Raw genomic sequence first — 24,585 nt, 5'->3', positions numbered from 1 at the left:
ATATATTTCCATTCTTACAAGTTTTCTTGAAAAATTTCCTTGATAATTTATACTCATCCATTTTTGTTGTTGTTCTTTCTAGAACTCCTACTATTCAGGGTTTGTTTTTTTTTATTCAGAGATTTTACATTTTAAGTATCTAAGAGCACTTTTTTGTTCTTGAATGTTTCTCCACCCCAGTCTCCTATTCTTTAATGAGTGCAAAATCTTCTCTTATTCCCAAGAATCCCAATAACATTTAAAAAGGCTTTTTCCAACTCTCTGACTTGTTTCCTCATCTTTCTTATATTTTAGTCTCTCTTTTATAGATTTTGCTCAAATATCTCTATACAATTGCTTGTCTGCTCATATTTAAGAATGTGTCACTAAAAAGATGATTGGAAGCTTTTCATACAAGGGTGAGGTAGCCCAAGTGCATCATTTTGTTGGGGTCTCTTGGGTCCCTCTCCCCAAATTCATGAGTTGAAGCCCTAATCCCCAAGTTGAAGTGACTGTATTGGGGGGTGGGGTCCTTGAGGTAATCAAGGTTAAATGAGGTCATAAGAATGGGACCATAATCCAATAGTACTGAGGAAGAGACACCAGAGACCTGTTTTTGTGATACAAAGAAGAAAAGCCATAGTGAGAAGGTAGCCATCTGGAAGCCAAGAAGAGAAGTTTCACCAGAAACCAACCCTGCTGGCACTTTTGTCTTAGACTTCCAGACTCTAGAACTATGAGAAAATTAATTTCTGGTATTTAAGCCACCCAAGCAATCTAATATAGAGTCCCACCCCTCTGATAGACTTTCTTTCTTTTGGGCTGGTCGGTCCCTCTGGATGCTCTCAAACTCCTGCCTGGGAGTTATAAGCCAGCCACTGGTGTTCTCAGAGCCAAGATGGGGAATGCACTGGAATGAGTCTGTTCAGTATATAGACTTTGAATTAATGCCCTAGTATTTAGCACAATGTCCCTGTCCTTAGCTGTGCCTGGTGTTGCGCAGTCCAAAGACCTCAGGTGCAGCCTCTCTAGAGGAAAAGCCTCCAGTCTTCTTCCAGGGTGGAAGATGGGGTGATCTAATTTCTTGCTGTACAAACTTTCAAATGATATTCCTGTTTTTAGCATCATCTTCACCCACTCTCAGAGAAACATGCCCCTAACTGGACGTTTTAATGCCCACATAAGAATGTAAGACAAGACCGTGCATACAAGAAACATGAATTAAAACTGTGATCCCCACATAAAGCCAGGGCTTTCAAAGGAAAGTATAGACTAGAAAGGATAGACTAGAAAAACACTCACTGACTTGCTGAGAGGAAACGACAAGGAAACTTTTACCTTGACTGTGAGTAGGAAAAAATATTATTCTCCCTTAAAAATTTATAAACAAGGGCACCTGGGTGGCTCAGTTGGTTAAGCATCTGACTCTTAACTTTGGCTCAGGTCACGATCTCACAGTTCATGAATTTGAGCCCCACATCAGGCTCTGTGCTGACAGCGCGGAGCCTGCTTGGGATTCTCTTTCTCCCCTCTCTCTGCTGCTCCCCCCTCAAAAGAAATAAAAATAAACTTTAAAAAGTTTATAAACAGGGACAATGCCACACAATTCAATTTGTGTTATTAGGGAACCAGAAGCCAAGAAACTGACATGAAAATTGGTTCTATGTGTATGATCCTCCCAGAGTGCCTGGTCCTGAGTGTATGATGCTTCAAAAATGCTTGGCCTTGCAGAGGCAAATGGAAAACTACTTTGAAGGTACATGCTCTCAACACAGGCCACTCAAGTTGCCTACAGCTAATGTTAAATGAAGATGATCTCAAAATTCATAATTACAAGGCAGAAAGAAAATAATCATTTAAATGATTAACACACAAAGAGTAAGATTAGATTCCCAAGATCTTCACAAGTACAACAATCTAATAAGCACTACTGAATATAAATATTTAAAAGTATTAAAGATAGAGGTGCCTGGGTGGCTCAGTTGGTTAAGCAGCCCATGTCATGATCTCATGGTTTGTGAGTTTGAGCCCCACATCGGGCTCTGTGCTGATAGCTGAGAACCGGGAGCCTGGTTTGGATTCTGTGTGTGTGTGTGTCTCTCTCTGACCATCCCCCACTCACTCTCTCTCTGTCTCTCAAAAAAATGAATAAAAAATAAAATAAGATAAAATAAAATAAAATAAAATAGTATTAAAGATATAAGGCAAAGATTTAGAACCACTTATATAAATAAGTAACAAGATATTATGAAAGAAGAACAGGAATCTTTGATGGGGCGCCTGGGTGGCTCAGTCGGTTGAGTGTCTGACTTCGGCTCAGGTCATGATCTCACAGTTCATGATTTTGAGCCTCACATTGGGCTCTGTACTGACAGCTCAGAGCCTGAAGCCTGCTTCAAATTCTGTCTCCCTCTCTCTCTGCCCCTCCCCTGCTCGCGCTCTGTCTCTTTCTCTCTCTCAAAAATAAATAAACATTAAACAAAAAAAAATTTTTTTTAATGACAGGAATGTTTGGAATGAATTAAATATAATTTTTAGGAATGACACATGAAATTGTTGAAAATAAACACTCAGTAGATAGTTCAATATCAGATTAGACAGAGCTGAAGGGAGAGGTTGCACACAGAAGATATACCCAGAATGCAGGATAGACAGTTAAAAGCGTAGAAAAATGAAAAAGATTAATAGATAATAGAAAAGCAAGTCAAACAGGAGTACCAGAAGGAGAGAATAGACAGAATGCAAGAAAGATAATATTTGAAGAAATAATGGCTTTGAAGAATTTGTTGCTCATGATATGCCCCGATTCGAGAGACCCCCCGAAAACAAACCACCAGAGTCCAGAGTCAAAGCCAAGCGGCAAGGGTCGTTTATTGCAGGTTCGAACCCGGTCCTCCGCGCACTCGTTGCCGGTGACGCTAAGAGGCCCTGAGGAGGATCTTACAGCTTGTTTTATAGACAGGCACAAACAAGTTAGGGATTTTTTGCGGTTACAGAGCTGTTATTGGTTGACATTTAAATTTGAACACTCACCAGAACTTGATTGGTTCCCGCCTTTTTTTCAAACCACTCAGCAGAACTTGATTGGTTCCCGCCTTTAGGTCAGACCACAACCGGGCACACCCTGGTTGGTTCCTGGAACGGCGGGGGGGGGGGGGGGGGGGGGGGGGGGGGAGGTCTTTTCTTTGCAGTTGTGAGTACACCTGGTAATTTTTCTCTTAGTCTCTCACTCATACACTTCAGTCCACAGTGAATGTCCTTTTATACTAAAGAATGTAGCAGATCATATAAACCCTGTCCTCTGCCCACAGTATGATACAATGTGACACCAGTAACAAAAGATAACAGTACCATACACATTTGAAAATTTTAAACCATACTACATGGGTCAAAGAAGAAATCACAATAAAAATAGAAAATATTTAGCAATGAATGATAACGAGGTTACTATATACCAAAATTTGTGGAATGCAGTATATAATGGAAATGTATTGCCATAATAAATCTATGACTCTACAGTTGGTCCCCAGGCCAGCACTATGACCCAGGAACCTGATAGAAATGCCATTTTCTGTCTCCACCTAAAACCTATTGAATTAGAAATTTTGAAGGTGGAAATCTAGAAATCTGTATTTTTATCAAGACCTCCAGGTGATTCTGATGTATGCTTAAGTTTGTGAACCACTGCCTTAAATGTATATATTGGAGGGAATAAAAGAGAAATATTAATAGTAAACATCCAACTCAACTATTAGAAAAAGAACATTAAAATCAATTTAAAAGTAGGAGCACCTGGATGGCTCAGTCAGTTAAGCGTCTGACTTCAGCTCAGGTCATGGTCTTGCGGTTTGTGAGTTTGAGCCCTGTGTAGGGCTCGGAGACTTGAGCCTGCTTCAGATTCTGTCTCTCTCTCTCTCTGTTCCTCCCCACTTGCACTCTGTCTCTCTCTCTCAAAAATAAATAAAGATTAAAAAACTTTTAGAAAAGGTTTTAAAGTCAGTCTAAAAGTAATGGAAGGAAATACTGTTAACAGCAGAAATCTTCTTTACAATCTATTTTAATAGCTTTATTTCTATATTAGGACCCTTAAAGAAGCATTATCTTTGCTTTCAGGTTGAAACAATCCCAGTTTTCCTCCAGCTTGACTCTGACTCGGTAGTGTATCTGTGCAAGGAAGTTGGGCAAAGAAGAAAGTAACACATAGAACAACATTTCAAGATACCACATTCTAGATATCTATGCAGATATATGCATTTTTTCTTTCTATAGAGTCATAAGAAAGTATTAAAAATGGGTTTCTTTGGGGAGGAGGGACTTGGGGTAGGTAGAGTCATATTCATTTTTCCTTTTTTTTTTTAACGTTTATTTATTTTTAGAGAGAGAGTGAGAGAGCACAAGCAGGGGAGGGACAGAGAGAGAATCCTAAGCAGGCTCTGTGCTGACAGCACAGAGGCCCAACATGGGGCTCAGACTCATGAACTGTGAGATCATGACCCGAGTCAAAATCAAGAGTCAGACGCTTAACTAACTGACCCACCTGGGTGCCCCGTCATTTTTCCTTTTAAAATATTCCTACAGGGTGCCTGGCTGGCTCAACCAGAGACCACGTGACTCTTGATCTCAGGGTTGTGAGTTCAAGCTCCATGTTGGGAACAGAGCTTATTTCAAAAATAAATAAATAAATAAATAAATAAATAAATAAATAAATCCTATTAAGTTTGGATTTCTAGTCTTATATCACTTTTCTTTCTAAAAGTGATAAAAGACTTATTTGAACTATGAGATTATGGGTAATTTTTATTTCCTGATTAAAAAGAGGCAAAACAAACAAAACACATGGTTAATATTATGTTAAAAACAATAACAACCACAAAAACATGTCCAGACCTGGATTAGATCAGATCTTTTTTTTTCTTTTGTTTTTTCTTTCTTTCTTTCTTTCTTCTTTTTTTTTCTTTCTTTTTTTTTTTTTTCCTAATGTAATTCACAATCTCCTTCTGGAGGTAAATTAGCATGCCTGATAAAATGTGTAAATTTTCTGATAACTTCTAAAGGAACTGAAGACTGGTTCTAAGAACCTACTCATCCAACTGTGAGTCAAGAGCCTAATTACCTCTAATCAAACACAATTTTCTTTTGTACCTAATCTATTTTTATAAAATGTCCATAACAAGAGCAAATCTTCTTTTAAAAAATTTAAAATTTTTTAAATATTTATTTATTTTGAGAGAAAGACAGAGAGGCAAGTGGGGGTGGGGGGCAGAGGGAATGGGAGGACACAGAACTGGAAGCAGGCTCCAGACTCTGAGCTGTCAGCACAGAGCCTGATGCGGGGCTTGAACCCACGAACTGCCAGATCGTGACCTGAGCTGAAGTTGGAGGCTTAACTGACTGAGCCACCCAGGCACCCCAAGAGTGGATCTTGATAGACTTAATTGGTAGGCTCCTTTTCCTTTGCAGCAGCAATATTTATAATACATTTTGATAAGTGGTCATCACTAAATTACTTGTAAACGTTTTCTTTAACAATACTTACATATATTTTAAAATCTCAAAACATCTGGGTAATGTCCATCTCGGTTACAGTCTAAAAGATGAAGGCACGATGAATGGCAGGGTCATAGAACTATAGGAATAAAACGTAATTCTTTCGTTCTTTCGCGACCATCTGTCGGCCTACCATATGCTAGGCTTTGAAAAGTACTTGAGCATCTACCACGTGCCAGGCACCGTTCTAGGATCTGGGGATACAAACATGAACAAACGGAGTTGGGGGGAATAAAACTACAGTTCCCACAATGACGTGCTCTTCTGCCTCTTCCCAGGTGGGAGCTTCTTTCCGCTAGTCTCTTCCCAGGATTCTAGTTGTACAGGAAAGCCCCACCTGCTTATCTGCCATTTGCCCACGCTCTCGTTAGAAGATGGACTACAACTCCCACAATGCCTTCGGGGGGCACGCTAGAAGGGTTCCACCTGCTTCCCAGTCCGGTCAAGAGGGACTACAGTTCCCAGACTGCTGCTTCCTCTCTTGGGTGTTATTGCTCCTTTCCCGTGCCGGACGCGGTAGAAGCGAGCGAGAGTGCCAGGTCCTGGGTTTCTGTGTCCTTCTCCTGGGCAGGGACGAGGCAGTGACTTGACTCTTGGGCGCCGAGCCCGGGAGGGAGCGCAGGAGGCCGTCTTCCCTCCTGTCCAGCTCACCTCACACCACTATTCTTCTTCCTCACCCGCGGCCGCTTGGACGACTCCGGACCGACTACCTGGGACACGGGTGGCAGTCTCTGCAGCCGGGGCTGTGGCGAGGCCCGCGGCCCTCGGGGCGGCGGTAGCGGCGTCAGCTCTGGGAGGAAGAGGAGGGAAGATGGCGTCGGAGCTGGAGCCCGAGGTGCAGGCCATCGACCGGAGTTTGCTGGAATGTTCGGCTGAGGAGACCGCAGGGGTGAGTGCCGGGACCCGGGCGGGGACGTCCGGCCCTCGCAGGCCGCGCCCGGGGGGAGGAACTGACTCCTGGAAATCTCGGAGCAGCCCAGCTCTGACTTGGGGTAACGACCTCGCGGGGCTCTCTAGCCTCGCCGTGTGGGCAATGGTCCGGGGAGGCCACCGAGCCTGCCCCTCGCCCTCCTTCTTTATCCTCAAATAGCCCGCAGAGCCGCTCTGTCCGCTGGCCGCCTTTACATTCCCTTTTTGCCTGGGAGAACCGACTGCCTTTCCATTATTCCTCCTTACCCCTCCACTCCCAAGAAGTCCCCAGCACAGGGGCCTTTGCCCTTTATGCCAGCTCTTGGCAGAGGGGAGAGGAAGACGCTTCCTGATTTTGGGGGTGTAATCGCCCTGCTTTATCTGCCTAATTCCTTTTCCTCAGGTTAGTGGAGCGTTGCCTCCTCCACCAGAACATGCTACCCCTAACCGGTTCCTCACTTTGTTTCTGGGACTACCCTTAGGCACCAAAGGATGCAAACGACACTGTTTTCCCTGTATCAGCCCCCCCTCCCCCCCCCCCCCCCCCCCCCCCCCCCCCCCGCCTCCCTCGTCAGTGCGTTTTTGCCCAGGTTTGGTCAGTCCACATCGTTGGTAAATGTGCGGAAAGTAGCGTCTGGGCATGTTACTGAGTGTGAGAAAGCAGTGGTGGAGGCTGGGAGATTAAAAAAATAATTTTTCTAGGAGTTGGGCATAGTTGGATGGAAAATAAATGTTATATAACTTTGAGAGAGTAACTTTCAACAAATAGAAACTAATAATGTGAGGTTTGGTCACTGCACAGTGGGGAGCAGTTAACCCCCAAACGTAAATCGTTCAAACCCAGTACTGTAATGAAAGCGTCATAGGAATATGCTCGTGTAAGTTGCAGAGTTGTAAAATGATTACTTTAAAAAACTTGATGGCATCTTTCCTCAAGAAGGACAGGGAGCACTCATTAGAACAGACTGTCCAGGGTGATTATGAATGGACAAAACAACCTAGGCCTCACTTCTCAGGCCTCTGATTTTAGGGAGGGGGTGACCTTTTGAACACATGTTAATAATCTTTATGAGCAAAATTTTAGTGGGGCACCATGCAGCTGCTGGTGGTGAGGGGTTACTGTGTGTGAATTGTCAAGAGTGGAAGTCAATGACAGGAGTAGAGGTGAAAAGTTTAAAGTGATACATTGTTGAATGATGACTGTTGAATTTTTTTTTAAGTCAACTTGTTTAGCTCTGTTTTCATTTACTTTCTGTTTAATATTGCAACAACCCAAGGATTTTCCGCCCCCATCTGCCTTTCATTTATCAAAGAGAACAGTGTTACAAGGAAGCAGTAAAATAGTCAAGGTGACAGCTATTCCCAATGTCGTTATGTCAGTATCCATATTGACATTACATTTGTTGTCTGCCTCAAAGTTTTGTTGTTGTTGTTGTTGTTGTTGTTGTTTGTTGTTTTATTCCCACTGAATTTTGTGTGGCTTGGCTCCGAGATACAGGCTGTGTGCCAGATTTTTCCAGCTCTGAAAGTGCAAGTGATTGCGTTTCTCCAGCCCTGAAAAGCTATCAAGTGATTGGAGTTTCTCCAACTTGTTGTGGAAACCAGTTCTAAAACTGGTACTAGAGACCAATGTAATAATTCCTGTGTAGTGAAATTCTCAAGCAGATATAGTGGGAGAAATTAAGGGAAAAGCAATTGAAATTTATTAATTTGGACTTAATTTGAGTTTGTGACAGTCCCAGTCTGAGCTACATTTTACATTTGCTCTGTTTACTTTTAAATGGCTTTCTGAACAATAAGATGAAAAAGTTTTTGGTCTAAAGGCCAACAAAATTCCCAAAGAAGACTACTAGGATATTAAAATTAAAATTATAAATTAAGGGGCACCTGGGTGGCTCAGTCGGTTGGACATCTGACTTCAGCTCAGGTCATGATCTCACAGTCTGTAGTTCGAGCCCCGCGTCGGGCTCTGTGCTCAGCTCAGAGCCTGGACCCTGCTTCAGATTCTGTGTCTCCTCTCTCTCTTCCCCTCCCCTGTTCATGCTCTGTCTCTCTGTGTCTCAAAAATAAATAAAAACATTCAAAAAAATTTTTTTAATTATAAAATCAAAAATTTTTAAACTAATATTAAAATACAAGATTCTTCCAGCTATATAATCTGGCCTTACTTTGTGAGGGGTCTGTATTTGTTAAAACCACATAACACTTAAAACTATTCTTTCAGCTTGGTCCTATAGCACACCCCTTCATCACAAATTAAAATGAATTAAAAAAGCTTTCTCAGATTAAAAGCAAATTTTAGAGAGGGTAAACAGAGCGGTTATTTCAGCCTTTAGACCTTTGTTACTGATAATTTCTGGGATCACATCCATTTAAAATAGCTTAATAAGCTTAGTGTCATCTTTCCCACACTTTATTTACATACTGCTTTTTACATTCCTATTATGAGGAGGAAGGTATGTATCCTAACAAGCTTGCCTCACAAAAGCAGTTATGTGCTCTTTTCGATAATTGTAAGCTTAGGATATTAAAGTAGTCCTCTCTTCTCAGTTTTCTTTTTCTTGGTAGAATTGATTCCACAAGTTTTGATTTTTCTAGCATGTCTAATCTATCTACATTTTTTGCTCCATGGATATTATTATAATGTGCTCCATTGGGGTGATTGTGACTTAAGAAGTATATATATTGTTTTTTCCCCAAGTAGAATAGACCTTCTCATTATAGAAGTTTTATGTAGAGTTTTATGTCTATATTGGATATTTTTTGCTTTAAAATTTTGACAGTTTTGTATATAATTTACATATGTAAATTCAATTCAGTGGTTTTTAGTATATTCATAGAGGTTGAGTATCACCATAATTTTAGAACATTCTCATCACCCCCCAAAAAATCCTATACCTATTAGCAGTCACTTCCCGTTTTCCCCCTAAACTCCTGAACTCTAGACAATTACTTACCTATTTTCTGTCTCCATAGATTTGCCTAGTCTGGAAATTTCATATGAATGGAATAATAACACTATGTTGTCTTTTTGACTAGTTTCTTTCACTTAGCAAATGTTGTCAAGGTGTGTCCTTGTTGTAGTATGTATCAACACACCATTTTGTTTTAATTGCCAAATGATATTCCATTGTATGGATATACCATTATTTTATTTATCATCGGTTGATGACATTTGGGTTGTTTCCATTTTTTGGATATTATGAATCGTGTTGCTGTGAACATTTGTGTGCATTTTTGTGGGGACATCCGTTTCTTTTTTTTGTTTTTTGTTTTTGTTTTTTTGGTTTTGGTTTTGGTTTTTGGTTTTTTTTTGAGCATATACCCAGGCATGTAATTGCTGGGGTCTATGGTAATTCTATGCTTAATGTTTTGGGGAACTGTTTTCCAAAATGACTGCATCATTTTATGTTTTCACCAGCAGTATGTGAGTGTTCCAGTGAATTTCTCCAATATCTGTTGAGTGTGAAGTGCTATCTCATTGCAGTTTTGATTTGTATTTCCTTCATGACTGTAGGTGCTGAATATCTTTTTCATGAGCTTATTGGCCATCTGTACATCTTTGGAAGTGTCAATTCAGACCTTTTAACTATTTTTAAATTAGATTTTTTTTCTCTTTTATTATTGAGTTTCTGTATTTGATTTGTGAATGCTTTTACTTCATTTCTAGAACTCTAATTATAAGATTCGTTTAAGATTTTTCTTAACAGAGTCTTGAAAACTTCATTTTGGTACTAATGAGACTGTTGTTTTATAATTAACTTACATGTTGATCATCCTTGTTTGAAAACAAAATCAGATATGGTTAAAGGATACAGTTTTTTAAAAAAATTTTAAAAACGTTTTTCAATTAATTAATTAACTTTTTAATTTACATCCAAGTTAGCATATAGTGCAACAATGATTTCAGGAGTAGATTCCTTAATGCCCCATACCCATTTAGCCCATCCCCCTACAACCCATAAAGGATACAATTTGAATTGGGGACTAGAATAATAATCAGATGCTGTAATAAAAGGCTAACCTCTAGGGAGTCTTTCATTTTTGTGTTTATTACACTTGCTCTTTATCCCAAGGCTTAAATTTAGCATTCCAAAAAAGGAAAGCTCCTGGAAACGTTGTCATTGTCCGTTGTCGTAACATGTTTACTTTAGTGGAGTGAGTTGACAGTTTCTTCACTTCCTTTATGGATGACTTCTAATAAGATAGGTGCTTATTTGTTGTGCACACTGGTTTGACAGCCACAGTGTCTGAAGGACAAATTAACATGCAGTCAAATTACAAATCTCAATAGTTGGTCATGATGAGGAAACAGTTACAGTTAGCTTAAGTTAGTTAGTGCTAATAAGAAAAGCTGTTGATTTCATTCTTCTGAGATACATGTGAGCCATTATTGTGGAAGGCAGCCAAAAAATTTTTTCCTCCTGTTCAGTTTTTCATAATTTTTTTTTTCAATCTATATTGTTGCCAGTCACTAATTGAATATTTCTGGTATAGAATTCTTATGTGATTCTCTTGTTTTATATATTAAGTGTTTAAATTTAATGAAGTTAAAAATGCTTATAATAGATCCCAAATCTGTTAGGTGGTTTTAAATTTGGAGCATATGCCTGCTTTTCTTGAGCCAGATATGCAAATCTTCTTAATAATTTATAATAATATATTATAAACTGTATTTAGGATGAAATGCTCTACTAATAATTTGTAATATAATATCAGTACAAATTATATACAGTAATGTATATTATGTTATATATACTGTATTAAATATTATGGTATTATATATTGATAAATATGTAATAGCATACATAATATTATAATATATAAAATAGCATAGTCTATAAAATTTGCTGATTTTTTTTCTTAATCAGTAGCTGATATTAGTTTCTGAATTTTTTGTTCAAGAACTCTATAAATAGAGGGGTGCCTGGCTGGCCCATTTGATAGAGCATGCAGCTCTCAATCTGAGGGGTCATGAGTTCAAGCCCCACATTGGGCATGGAGCCGAAGAAAGGAAGGAAGGGAGGGAGGAAGAAATCTATGAACAGATTTGACCTATCAGTGTTGTTGGGGCCACAGAGCACATAATTTCTTTTAGAAAGTATCACCTTTTATTCTCCCTGGATTAAAATCCTGCAAAAGTGGCTTCAAGAAAAATAGGAACATAGGGACTCCTGGGTGGCTCAGTCGGTTAAGCGTCCAACTTTGGCTTAGGTCATGATCTCGTGGTCTGTGAGTTTGAGCTTCGCGTGGGGCTCTGTGCTGACAGCTCTGAACTTGGAGTTTGCTTCAGATTTTGTGTCTCCCTCTCTCTCTGCCCCTGCTCTGCTTGTGCTCTCTCTCCGTCTCTCAAAAATGAATAAACGTTAAAAAAAAATGTAAAAAAAAAAAAAGAAAAGAAAAGAAAAATTGGAACATAAAACATAAGAAAAACAAAAATTGTTGTTAAAATAAAAGCTTTAAATGTATTGTAAATTAAAATTGCCTGAAACATAACTTCCTAGGATCATAGGAGTAAATTCTTTGAATCATAAAGCTTAATTTTTTATCCATAAACAGTAAATTTCTTAGGACAAATGGATTATCTTCATTCATGTTTTGAAATAGGGTTTCTGATAATGGGTGAAAAACTAGACATTTACCCTTAGATATGGCCAAAAAAAAAATGTTTTTTTAGCTCAAAGAATTAGATTCAAGTTTGCTTGTTGGTTGATGCCTCTTTGCCTTTTACTATTGACTACTGTTTTGTTTTTTTTTTTTAGAGTTGCACTTTTTTTTTTTTTTTTTAATTTTTGGGACAGAGAGAGACAGAGCATGAACGGGGGAGGGTCAGAGAGAGAGGGAGACACAGAATCGGAAACAGGCTCCAGGCTCCGAGCTATCAGCCCAGAGCCTGACGCGGGGCTCAAACTCACGGACCGTGAGATCGTGACCTGGCTGAAGTCGGACGCTTAACCGACTGCGCCACCCAGGCGCCCCGACTACTGTTTTTTTTAACTAGCCCTTTTTATAATTAAGGACCTCTGTGTGTGTGTGTGTGTGTGTGTGTGTGTAATTTTGATTTCAAGTTACTTCTCTAAACAGAGAGAATCCTTAATCCTGCGCTGTTGTTTTAAGAGTAATTTAGTCTCTTAGTTGCATAAAGCAAACACAACTAAGTTGGTAACATTTGGAAAAGATAGTTTCAGTTTAGGGGTGAAAAGTTTTTTCCACTGTGTTCTGTTACAAGCTTCAATTTAATCCCTTAACTAACAAAGTTTTTACATTTTTAGTACACGTGAAAATATGAGGTTGATTAGAAAGTTAATATATATGTCCTCATGTATATTTAAAATATCTATATGTAGTTATTTTTAGAGGGAAGGGAGTGGGTAAAGATTGTACAAGTAATAGTTAAAACGAAGACCTTATACTGTTGTCTTATGGTGTTAGACCTTACTAGAATGTAAACTCTTAACAAGGATGTACATGAACTTTAGTTGTAATCCATAAGTAAACATTGGACCTATGAGTTAGCAGTTTCAGTTAACTGCATTTTTGTAGAAGTGAGTGCTTTCATGTATTCTGATTTTAAATGCTTACCTGGTTGAGAGCCAGAATAAGTTGCAATTACACAAAGCAACATGGGGGACAAAGAAACATTGCAGAATTGGCAGGGATAAATGACAATATAGGGGAAAGACTTAAGATGTAAGGAAACACAAAGGGAAAAGAAAGGAGGTAGTTTGAAGGATGCCTTATCTAGGGCTTATTTGGTTTGGTTTTTAGAGACTGCAGGCCTGGATCTAGTTTATCTCTGCTTTCATTAAAGCTACGTAGAACATCTTTCTGCAGTGTCAATGTTATAGGACAGTAAGCAGTATAAACATATTTATAGTCATTCAGGTAACAGATTTTACTAAATGCCCACTGCAGCCAGGTTATGTGTTAGACCCAGGGGAAGTGGGAAAGGCAGAGGGAGTGAGGAATGGGCTGAGAAAGGCATCTTAGAGAAAGTGAAACATAAACTAAGAACTGAAGAATGAGTAGAAAGTAGCCTGAAAAGCAGAGAGAGAAGCAGTACAAGTCAGGAGGAGGAAACAAGTATGATACAAGACAAAGGACCTTATAAACCACGTTGAGGGAATTGACTGGATGCTAAATACAAGGGGAAGCTGAATGACATGATCTCATTGACATTTTGCAAGAATCATGCTGGTAGGGAGGCTGGAAAATGGACTGTACAAGGGCAAGCTTAGTGGAAATGACCAGTTAGGACCTTCTTGCATTAATAATGGTGAAAGATGGGAGTGGGGGGTTTTGGGATAGAGTAGCAGAGGTAGTGCCTGTGGAGATGGATAGATAAAGAAATGAGATGGATTCATCAGATTATTTAGGAAGCCTAGTAGACAAGACATGATTAATTGGATGTCGGGTTGAGGAAGAAGGAAGATTTTCAGGTTTTCCTGGTGTGGATACTTAGGTAGATGCTGGTATGTAAAATAGGGAAGTGGGGAAAATGCCGGTTTTTGAGAAAGGTAGTGGAAATCATGAGTTCAGTTTTAGACATAGTGAGTTGGTGTTTGAATCAGGAGTAGCTGTTTCTTCTGTTTCTCTCTACGCTTACCAATACTTCTGGCCACCAAATGTGAGTTTTCCCCCCATACCTAGCAATTCCCTAATTCTCTACAGACACCAAGTGGGTGTCCTACAATTCAATTCACTTCTGACACTATGCACCTGGAGTTAGCATCAGATCCCACAGGTTAAGGGCTCAGTCCCACAACACTGCCCCCCACTACTTAAGCTGCCAGTCACAAGCAGTGGGTCCTCAGGTTGCCCAGAACTTCTGTCTGACTTGGCTACAAATCGAGGGTTACCGTGACCCTGCCTTCGAGTTCAATAATTTGCTAGAAGGCTCACAGAACTCAGGGAAATGGTTTATTTACTAGATTACTGGCTTATTGTAAAATTCTGTAGCTTAGGAATAGCAGATGGAGGAGATGCGCAGAGCAAGGTATGTGGGAAGGGGAACGGAGCTACCATGCTGTCTCTGAATGCACCAGTACTTACGAGTGCTCACCAACCCGGAAGCTCTTTGAACCCCGACATATAGACACTTTGTTATGGGGGCTTCATTACATAAGTGCAATTGATTAAATCATTGGCCATTAATGATTAGTGCATCTTCCAGCCCCTCTCACCTCCCCACGTTTCGGGGTGGAAGCTGTCATTTCCAACCTTATCACATGTTTCGTTCCCTCTGGTAACCAGCTGTCCATCTTTAGGGGTTTTCCAAAAGTCACTTCATTAACCTCAGCTCTAGCTTGGTTGAAAGGAGATTGTTATGAATAATAAAAGATACTCCTTTCATCTTTATATCACTTACCACTTAGGAAATTTCAGAAATTTTAGGAGCTCTGTGCCAGGAATGGGAAGAAGACCAAATATATATTTCTTACTATAAATCATGATATCACAGTATCTGTTAGATATCTAAGTATAATTATCCAGGTAGTTGGACCTAAAAGTTTAGAACAGAAAAGTGGCTTTTGTTTGTTTCCATCAGGGAGAGCGAAGGGAAAAGGGCTTATAGAGAGTTTGATCAGGGAAAGAAGGCATAATTGATAGAGCAAAGCCTCTTCTGGTAGACTGATACTCATGAGACTGGTTTATTAATCAACGAGAAGTGTAAGTGGCATATTGGCTATTCATGTTCACTGCATACTCTTCCTATCAGCAAACTGACAAGAGAATTCAGAAGACAATCAGTATATCATTTGAGCAAAACAGTAGAAAGGAAGTCAGATGGGCTCATTGGCTAGTGTCATGATGATCTGTGGTGGTCATTTGCATGTGAACTGCCTACAGAAGATTGCTGTAAGAGTCATTTTGAGGAGAGGGTCATTTTGAGGAGAGGGGATCATTTTACTCTAAGTAGAATTCTGAAATACTTGGCATTTTTATCAAGTTCTAATGAATTTTGCCCTTTTTGGAAAGAGTATACAGTTATGAGTGACGCCAACGAAATAATTTATAGGACTCTTTTTATCCTTATTTTTGTGCCTAAAAGAATAGAGAGTGGGTTTATTCAAATGAGCAGTTTGACATTGTGTAAGCCTACTTTTTCTTTTTTCTTTTTTAAAGAAATGGCTGCAAGCAACTGACCTCACTAGAGAAGTGTACCAGCATTTAGCCCACTATGTACCCAAAATCTACTGCAGGGGTCCCAACCCTTATCCACAGAAGGAAGACATGCTGGCACAGCATCTTTTGTTGGGACCAATGGAATGGTACCTTTGTGGTGAAGATCCTGCGTTTGGATTTCCAAAACTTGAGCAAGCAAACAAACCTTCTCATCTTTGTGGTCGTGTTTTTAAAGTAGGAGAACCTACATACTCTTGCAGGTAACATAGTGTAATTTTCTTTCTAAAAGCCTGTTTTTACCTTTTTTCCCCTGAAACCTTATGTTTTTGTTTTTAAATTAGGGAAATACATACATACTAAGAAGTGGACACAACAAATATGTATGGTCTCTTAACTAATAATGAAACAGATATTCATGTAATTATTTTCCAGGTCAAGAAATAGAACATCATCAGCATTCCAGCAAACCACTGTGTGCTTTCTCCCTCCCCTGTAATTAACTGCTGCCCTGGCTCTTGTAATAATAACTTCTTTGCTTTTCTTGTTAGTTTCTTTAGTTCCGGTGTCTCTTACTAAAAGGTATCTCACATTTGGCCAGTTGGATCCCTATCACACTAGCATCGTCCTTTGCACATTGCTGCCTTAGTTTTTGAGTGCTTCTTTGCTTTCTGGCACAAGATGTCCACAGCTCACTTTGTACTTAACTCCGATCCACATGTAGAATCAGCCATTTCTACCAGGAGTTTCATTTAAGGTAGGAATGGTAGTTAGAAACCATTATCTGGGTGCTCTATGTACTTACTTGCCAAGGATAACTTTACCTTTTTTTTTTGTTATTTCTTGTTGAGAACTGAGTGTACAAGTAGAAGATGGAGAGGAAAGTGTCCTATTTCCTTTAAGACCATCTATTCCTATTTCACAGAACTAGTCGTTGTCAACAGTTTCCTATGTATCCTTCCAGAAATTTCCTCTGCATATGCAGGCCCATATATATGGCTATCTTACACATATATGCAACCACACATACAAAAGGGAATATGTGTTATATATACTGGGCTAAATTTTCCTTTCTCTGTTTAACAAAATCTTGACTTCTGTCCATATCAGCTGATATTGCTAGATTAAATATTGCATTGTGTGATTGTACAATTTGTAGAGGCATTATGTAACATTTTTTTCCTTAACACTTTTTCCTTAAAATCTAATGAATTCAATTTTGGTTAAGGACTGTAGCTGTCTATGGTTGTCTTTATAAGCATGGTCAGAATACCAATGGAGATCTTTTTATATTTTGAAATACTGTTCTAGTTTTTTGTTTGTCTTTATAAAAACTTCTTTGAGTTCTCTATTGATATTGGAAACAATAAATCTACTTCATGATGTACAGATGAGGAAACTGAGATACACTTGTTCCAGTAATGTCCTTTTGTAGCAAAGGGATCCAGTTCCAACACTTGTATTTGAATGTTGTATCTTTTCATTTTCAGTCTGGAATGTTTTCTCAGGGTTTTTTTTCCATGATCTTGATACTTTTGAAGATTACCAGCCAGTTATTTTTTAAATGTCTGCCCGTTTGGTCTATCTGATTCACTTTATGATTGGACTCAGGTTGCATCTTTCACAGGAATATCATAGAACTCACATGTTTTCATTATACCTTACCAAGTGGTATGTGATTTTGATTTGTTTGATAGATGGTGATGTTAGTTTTGATCACTTGATTAAGGTGATGTCTACAAGACTTCTCTACTGTGAAGTTACTCTTTTACTCTTTATAATCAATAAGTATTTTGTGGGGAGGTACTCTAAGCTATTAAATATCCTGTTCCCTATCACACATTCAATTTATTCATTTGTTTATATCAGTATGTATTCATGGAGGCCCATTATTCCTGTGCTCGAATAGTTCTAGCTTTGACTCTTGGGAGTCCCTTCAGGCTTTGTTATTTTCATGTCCTCATCATTCTTTGAACAATTCCTTGTTCCATCAGAGATGTTTAGGGCACGTCTTGGACTTTCCTCTGCTCTAGACCTGAAATTAATCATTTCTCTAAGGAGCCTGGTTCCATTTTAGTAGAGATTAGTGGTAAGAAATAAGATACTAGGTGTGCTTGTTGCTATTGGTATGTCACTAATTCCAGGCCCTCTCAGTGGATCTATATTTTATATCTGTCTATAGATAACATACTGAAAGAAATATTGAAAACCAGGCATTTACAATAATCTCTCCAGTTCCAATCCAATACCACAGGCTTCTCTCGTTTTCTCCCTTTGCATATTTGTAACTTCTCTGATGAATCTGCTTCTCATTATCCTAAATATATTTACTTATTTGATCACTTCCTTCTGTGCAACCATTCTTTTGCTGCTGTGGCCATTGCCATCCAGCTCTGCATAATCGCCCTCCTTCCCCCATTTGGGCTTCATATGCTATTCTGGGCTATGGTGGCCTTCCCCCACCCTTGTTAGGGCAGATCTAAAAGAAGAAGTCTTACTTTAAGATGCATGGTCATGGGGGCTCAGTTGGTTAAGCATCTGACTCTTGATTTTGGCACAGGTAATGATCTCACAGTTCTGTGAGTTTGAGCCCCTGCATCGGGCTCTGCACTAACAGTTCAGAACCTCTCCCCCTCTTTCTCTGCCCTTCCCCCTCTCTCGTGCTTGCATGCTCTCTCTCTCAAAATAAATAAACTAAAAAAAAAAAAAAGATGCATGGTCATGGCCCTTGTGCTAAATCAGCTGGGTGTCTCTCTTGACTGAAACTCCACAGTCCTCTAGCACTGCTTACTGGACCTCAAGTATCTCTGTGCCACTTTTGATTCCATAGTGGCCATTCTCTGGTAAACTTGGAGACAAGTCTGGTAAATAAACTCTGCATGTGCAGCCCAGCCCTTAGCCAAGAACTCATCCACAGGTGACCCCCACATACACTTCTGTCCCTTCCTGGTTACTTGATCTGCACATATTGCCTCTCTGGTACCCTGACTCAAGGCTGCTATCTGTTTTATCTGCTCCAAACATTGGTCTAGTCTCAGCTCATTGGGACCTTCCTGCAACACTTAGATTCTAGCTCACTGTGCCACAGGTGGGAATTCACACCCTGAGTGGGAGATCCTCATGTATTCATATGGTTTTGTGCTTGTGTACAGTAGGAGTCTGGTTCTGTTACAACCGGAAGTGAAAGTCCCAATATTTATTTTAACAAAGAAAGTTGCTTATGTTTGTTGAACACCTTCTAGGTGCCAGATTTAATGCCAAGTACTTCATGTAAAGTTACGTTTAATCCTTCCATAAACTTCTGAGATAATATCCCTGAGGAAACTGAGGCTCAGAGTGGTTAAGTGACTTAACCTGCAGTCATAAACCAGGTAGTTTTGCTTTTTCATATTTTTAGGAAAAAAAAAAAAAACCCAGCCCTTTTTGTGGTCATTCTCCTGGCCCCTGAAACTCAGAAATCTGGGAACTACTACTAGCAGTAGTAGTAATTACCCAGTAAGGCTCTTGTTTCCTAAGCAGAAAATCAAGTCACATTCCAGTACTGTCTTCTGTACTACAAAGTATGGCAAAGAATAGTAAATAAAAATATTTGGGCTGGAGACAGAGCTTTTGGTGACAGTATTGTGAACTTGGCCTGAATCCTTTACTCCCTCATTATCCTTGGTTAGACTAGTCTATAAGGTACTCTTTCCTGATGAGAGATGTTTGGCACTTACAAAAGTCTCATGCGTATTAGATGCTCAGCAAATACTTGTTGAGGAAATGTCTATTACGTTGTTCAAAGTACGGAGGACAGTTTTAAAGGTATTAATTTGCTTTTCCTATGTGAGTTAAATTGCTTGAGTACTTCTAATTTTTGCCCATTTCCATACCTGTCCAGTGGCAATATCCTGTTTATCGTAAGCCAGCTACTTTGGGAGATGTTATTCGTGATTCTGTACAAAAAATCCTTCCCACTCGAGATTTTTAACTTCAAATATCCAGTTACACCCAGCCAATTAATTAATAGGGCAGCTGGTGCTACATGTACACAACACATTGATCTCTCTTATGAATTTATTGCCATCTCATTTAATCTTCTAACCATAGGCACAGTATTCAGGAATTTTGTTAGTCCCAGGAATTTCATATATGTCTGTGTGGGTCCATCCAGAGGAGAAGAGGTTAGGTACAGGTTTGAATGCTTTATATGGAGGCCTTCCTTAAATTGTCAAGAGTTCTGGATCTTCCATTAACAGAAGATCAAGTAAGAAGTATCTTACTGTCTTTTTTTTTTTTTTTAAATGTTTATTTGTTTTTGAGAGAGAGAGAGAGAGAGACAGAGACAGAGTGCGAATAGGGGACAGGTAGAGAGAAAGGGAGACACAGAATCCGAAGCAGGCTCCAGGCTCTAGGCTCTGAGCTGTCAGCACAGAGCCTGACGTGGGTCTCAAACCCACAAGAAGTAGGACACTTAATTGGCTGAGCCACCCAGGCGCCCTGAAGTCAATTTCTAAAAAGCAATAGCTGAGGCTGTTCTTTGTGTTTCTGTCCTTAATATACCCTTACTATACCCTTGACTCTCTTTAGATGTCAACAAAGTACAAATTTTCTCCTCACAACATGAGGTGTTCTCCTACTGATGGTGCCTTCCTTTTCATTGATCATATATATCCTCTAACTATACAGTTAGAATATCCAGAACTGGGATGAATAGATTAACCTAAACCGTCACACTGTAGTGAAATGAATTTAAGCATCCGACTCTTGATTTCAGCTCAGTTCATGGTCTTGCAGTGTGTGAGTTCTAGCCCAGCATCGGGCTCTGTGCTGATGGTGCAGAGCTTGCTTGGGATTGTGTCTCCCCCTCTCTCTGCCCCTCCCCTGCTTGCTCTCTCTTTTTCTCTCAAAATAAATAAATAAACATTAGAAAAAAATTTTTGTAATAATAGACACAAAACATACATTTGGCTGTATCTTTCCAAAGGTACAAAAGTGTATGCCGTGAAAAATAACCTTCCTTCTCCATCCCTTAATTTCCCCGTTTTCTTATCCAGAAGTGATCACTGCTAGTAGTTTCTGTGTATTCTTCCCGATGCAAAGCATTTATATATTATTCAGTAAACGCTAGAATATGACATAAACTGTTTCCACCTTGCTTATCTTATTTAAAATTTGTCCTTAAAATTGTTATATAATATTATATAGAGAGAGAACGTGCTCACTTATGTTTTTAATGGCTGATTATTATTGAATGAATATCCTATCCTTTACTTACTAGCCTTCTATTAGTAGACGTTTCGGTTGTTTCTAGTATTATAAATAATACTGCACTGAATATCTTTGTATGTCTTTGTGCATATATAGATGTAGATCCACAGGATACATTCCTAAAAGTAAAATTTCTAGGTCAAAGGATGGATACATTTATTTCTGTTTTCAGACCAGCAGTAAAAACTGGAGACGAAATGAAAAGGAGATGATGTGCTAGTTTGAGGAAGAGAATCAATATGAGGGACAAACAACAGAAACTACAATGGGTGTGTGTTGGGAAAGTTTGGAAAATCTGTCTTCTAGCTAGCCTTATAGGGAGAAGAAACCAGAAAGTACCGGCTAGAATGTGGCAACCAGAAAGAGGAGGCAGATTGGCCAGTTATCTGAACTGTGGAAGAAAGAAAGCAGCGTCTGGTGACCTGCATATAGACAGATAAGTAGCCTGGGGTGGGAGAGAAAAATTTAATCTATAAAGGGCCCTATAGGGCCTAAATTTGGACCACACTCTTAACAGCTCTTTCTAAACTTTGCTGTTACCTGAAGTTGGCCACACTCCGGGTTAAACACTCTGTCCTTCACAACAAGACTATCCAAGATACAACTGCAAGTTTAGAGATTCTCAGGGACACCCTCAATTCTGATCAGCTGGCTGCAAATTTTGGGTGTCTCCACAGACTACTTTAGATTGCATAATTCACTATAACAACTCCTAGAACTGAGGAAAATGCTGTACTTAAGACTGAAGTTTTATCACAGCGAAAAGATACAAATCAGAATCAGCCAAAGAGATACATAGGCAAGATTTCTGAATGCAAAGCTTCTGTTGTCCTCAGGGGCACATTATTTTCCTGGCACATTAATGCATGACAGTACACAAACAGTATTGGCAACCAGGGAATCTCACCCAGGCCCTGGTGTCCAGAATTTTTATTGGAGTTTCATCAGGTAGGCATGACTAACCGAATCATTGCCCACAGGACTTAATGTCCAGCTCCACTTCCCTTCCCAGATGTAGGGCTAATATTACGTGGCTGAAAGCCCCAACCCTCCATTCATATGGTTTGTCTTTCTGGAATAGCCAATCCCCACTCTGTGTCATTCATTAGTATAATAAACTATCAGGTGGGAGGGGCAGCATAGTAACAAAGATACTCCTATCACCGGGGAAATTCTAAGGATTTAGAGTTCCCTCCCAGGAACTAGGACAAAAGCCAGCCAAATTCTTTAATTCCACAGTTGTTGAGAAAGTAAATGAGATCCTTTGTGTATTGCTTTCCAATATTTTTAGCACAAGGTAAACTCTTAGTAAATGGCCATGCTGGGGTCCTGCGGATGAACGGCTCCTTGTTAGTCCCATGTCTCATGTATTCCTATAAAACCCAGTGCCCTGGTAAAATGACATGGAGCGTATCACTTGGAAAGATGAAATATAGTTATTGGAATTCTAGGTGAGTTTCTAAACTAGATCCTTGAGAGATAAAAGTGGTTTATGTGTATAGGATAGAGATTTTCTTAAACTAGAAAAAATGATATTCAGGAGTCTTTTATGTGTGGTTCATAGGAAGGGGATTTGTGAAGGGCTTTAGGTTGGTTTTTCTGCAGTTACTGGTTCATAATTTCTAAACTTGTGTAGGTCATAAATTATTTTTGTCAGAAGAAGCTATCTGTTGTCAGGCAGTAGGCTAATATTTATGATATTTGTCTGTACTTAGTTAGCTATTAGGAAAAGTATAGTCAAATTTAACACTTGTTGGGGCACCTGGGTGGCTCAGTCAGTTGAGCGTCCAACTCTGGCTCCGGTCATAATCTCACAGTTCGTGGATTTGAGCCCCACATTGGGGCTCACCACTGTCAGGACAGAGCCGCTTCGGATCCTCAGTCCCCCCCCTCTCGCTGCCCCTTTCCCACTTGCACTCTCTCTCAAAAATAAACATTAGAAAAAAATTTTAACACTTGTTATTCCTTTCTAAATAGAGATGGTTGTTCTTTTTTTTTTTTTTTTTTAACGTTTTATTTATTTTTGAGACAGAGAGAGACAGAGCATGAACGGGGGAGGGGCAGAGAGATAGGGAGACACAGAATCAGAAGCAGGCTCCGGACTCCGAGCCATCAGTCCAGAGCCCGACGCGAGGCTCGAACTCACAGACCGTGAGATCATGACCTGACCTGAAGTCGGACGCTTAACCGACTGAGCCACCCAGGAGCCCCTAGAGATGGTTGTTCTTAGAGGCAATAATCTTAGTGCTGATTTTGATCATAACTCTGTTTTGCCGTTTGATAACCATTAAGAAAAATAAAATATTAGTAGAATATGAAATACTTAGTGTGGTATAAATTTTGAGTTTAACGCTTCTATTAGATGTAAAGAAGTTAGGTTTCATTCCATTGTTTTCTTTGTATAGTTAAATTGAGAACTTTTTTATTATTATTAGATTTTTATTTATTTAAGTAATCTCTACACCTGGCATGGGACTCAAACTCATGACCCCGAGATTGAGAGTTTCATGTTCATCTGAGTGAGTCAGCAGGAGGCCTGACAACATTTTACTTTATTTTTTTTAACTATTTAAAAACTTACTGCGTGAATGTTATAGATAACCAAAGGTTATGGTTGGGAGTTAATGCTCCCATCAGGAATATTCTTAGCATGTTTCCAGGTAGTACCTTATTATGCTTTACTGTAAACTATTAAATGGTTTTGCTCAAGTTTAACTTTTTTTTTTTTAACTCTGATTTTGTTGGTCTTGACAGATGAAGTTATGCTAAAACTACTAAAAACCCTACATTTTTGAAGACTTTATCCAAAATACATTACTCAGACTATGTGACCCGTTTAGATCAGTGAGGGCAGTGAGGGGAGGGTTCTGCTCTGGTTAGTTGCTTAATAGCATGTTACATCTCCATAAACTTAGCATCATGCTTTTTAGGGTCCAGCACAGCAAGGGAAGAGTAGAGCCAGAGGGTCTTGCCCAGCAAAGAAATTGCACCAGCTCGGGATTAGCCACCCTGCCCATGTCCCTTTAGTCAGGACTAATCAGAAGGCCTCTCTGTCCAACTGCAAAACAGGGTGTCTGGAAGAGATGCAAACTCTGTGGCTGAACATTAGAAGTCTCTTCAATGATTTTTTAGGGCTATGGAGTTGTTTTTCCTTCCTCCCAGAGTAGTTATGATAAAATGAGGTAATCTATATAAATAAAGTACTTGCAGAACTATATTTATATATGTAAAAAAATTTTCAACCAAACACTGAGTCTTCAGATGAGTTACTGAGCCATGAGTAATACATCAAGCAGAGGGGTAAACATACTCTGTGTGGAAATATAAAGCTCTAATGTGGAAGAATGAACCTCTTATTTCTAGTAAGAAGAGTTTGTTTAGTTTCTTGGTTTTTTAAAAAACTTGAAAACTTGATCTCTTTTTAAAAAGCTGAGTTCTATTTTAAGACTTTCTTTTTGACGTGAATACTCCAGAGATTGAAATCAATGCTGTGTTAGTTTAAAAACTTTTAGTTACCTCTGGGGCGCCTGGGTGGCTCTCAGTCGGTTGAGCATCCAACTTTGGCTCAGGTCATGATCTCATGGTTTGTGGGTTCGAGCCCCATGTCAGCCTCTGTGCTGACAACTCAGCCTGAAGCCTACTTCGGATTCTGTCTCTCTCTGTCTCTGTCTCTCTCTCTCTCTCTCTCCCCCGCCCCCTCCCCGCCCCCCCCCCCCCCCGCCGTTTGTGCTCTCTCTTGAAAATAAATAAATAAACATTAAAAAATATGTATATATT

The 24,585-nt window shown here is 39.4% G+C and overlaps 1 protein-coding gene across 6 annotated transcripts in view; it reads left to right on the top strand.

Annotated features, from left to right (window-relative positions):
- Positions 1-5,932: 5,932 nt before the first annotated feature.
- The window catches only part of UBR2 (ubiquitin protein ligase E3 component n-recognin 2), a 123,921-nt gene continuing 105,268 nt past the window's right edge, over positions 5,933-24,585 (top strand). For 3 of the 6 annotated variants that reach the window (XM_053905002.1, XM_053905003.1, XM_053905001.1), the window contains exons 1-2: positions 5,941-6,415; positions 15,562-15,821. In XM_053905002.1, the coding sequence (XP_053760977.1) occupies positions 6,338-6,415; positions 15,562-15,821 (338 nt within the window). In that variant the 5' untranslated portion in view covers positions 5,941-6,337. Of the gene's footprint in view, positions 6,416-15,561; positions 15,822-24,585 lie in introns of all 6 variants that reach the window. The other 3 variants (XM_053905004.1, XM_019457140.2, XM_053905000.1) reach the window with 2 other exon arrangements.

This window comes from Panthera pardus, unplaced genomic scaffold (genome assembly GCF_024362965.1).
Source record: "Panthera pardus isolate Hobbes unplaced genomic scaffold, ASM2436296v1 HiC_scaffold_17, whole genome shotgun sequence".
Taxonomy (NCBI): Eukaryota; Metazoa; Chordata; class Mammalia; order Carnivora; family Felidae; genus Panthera; species Panthera pardus.
Note: the sequence above shows the minus strand (reverse complement) of the source record. Positions and strands in the feature narration are given on the sequence as shown.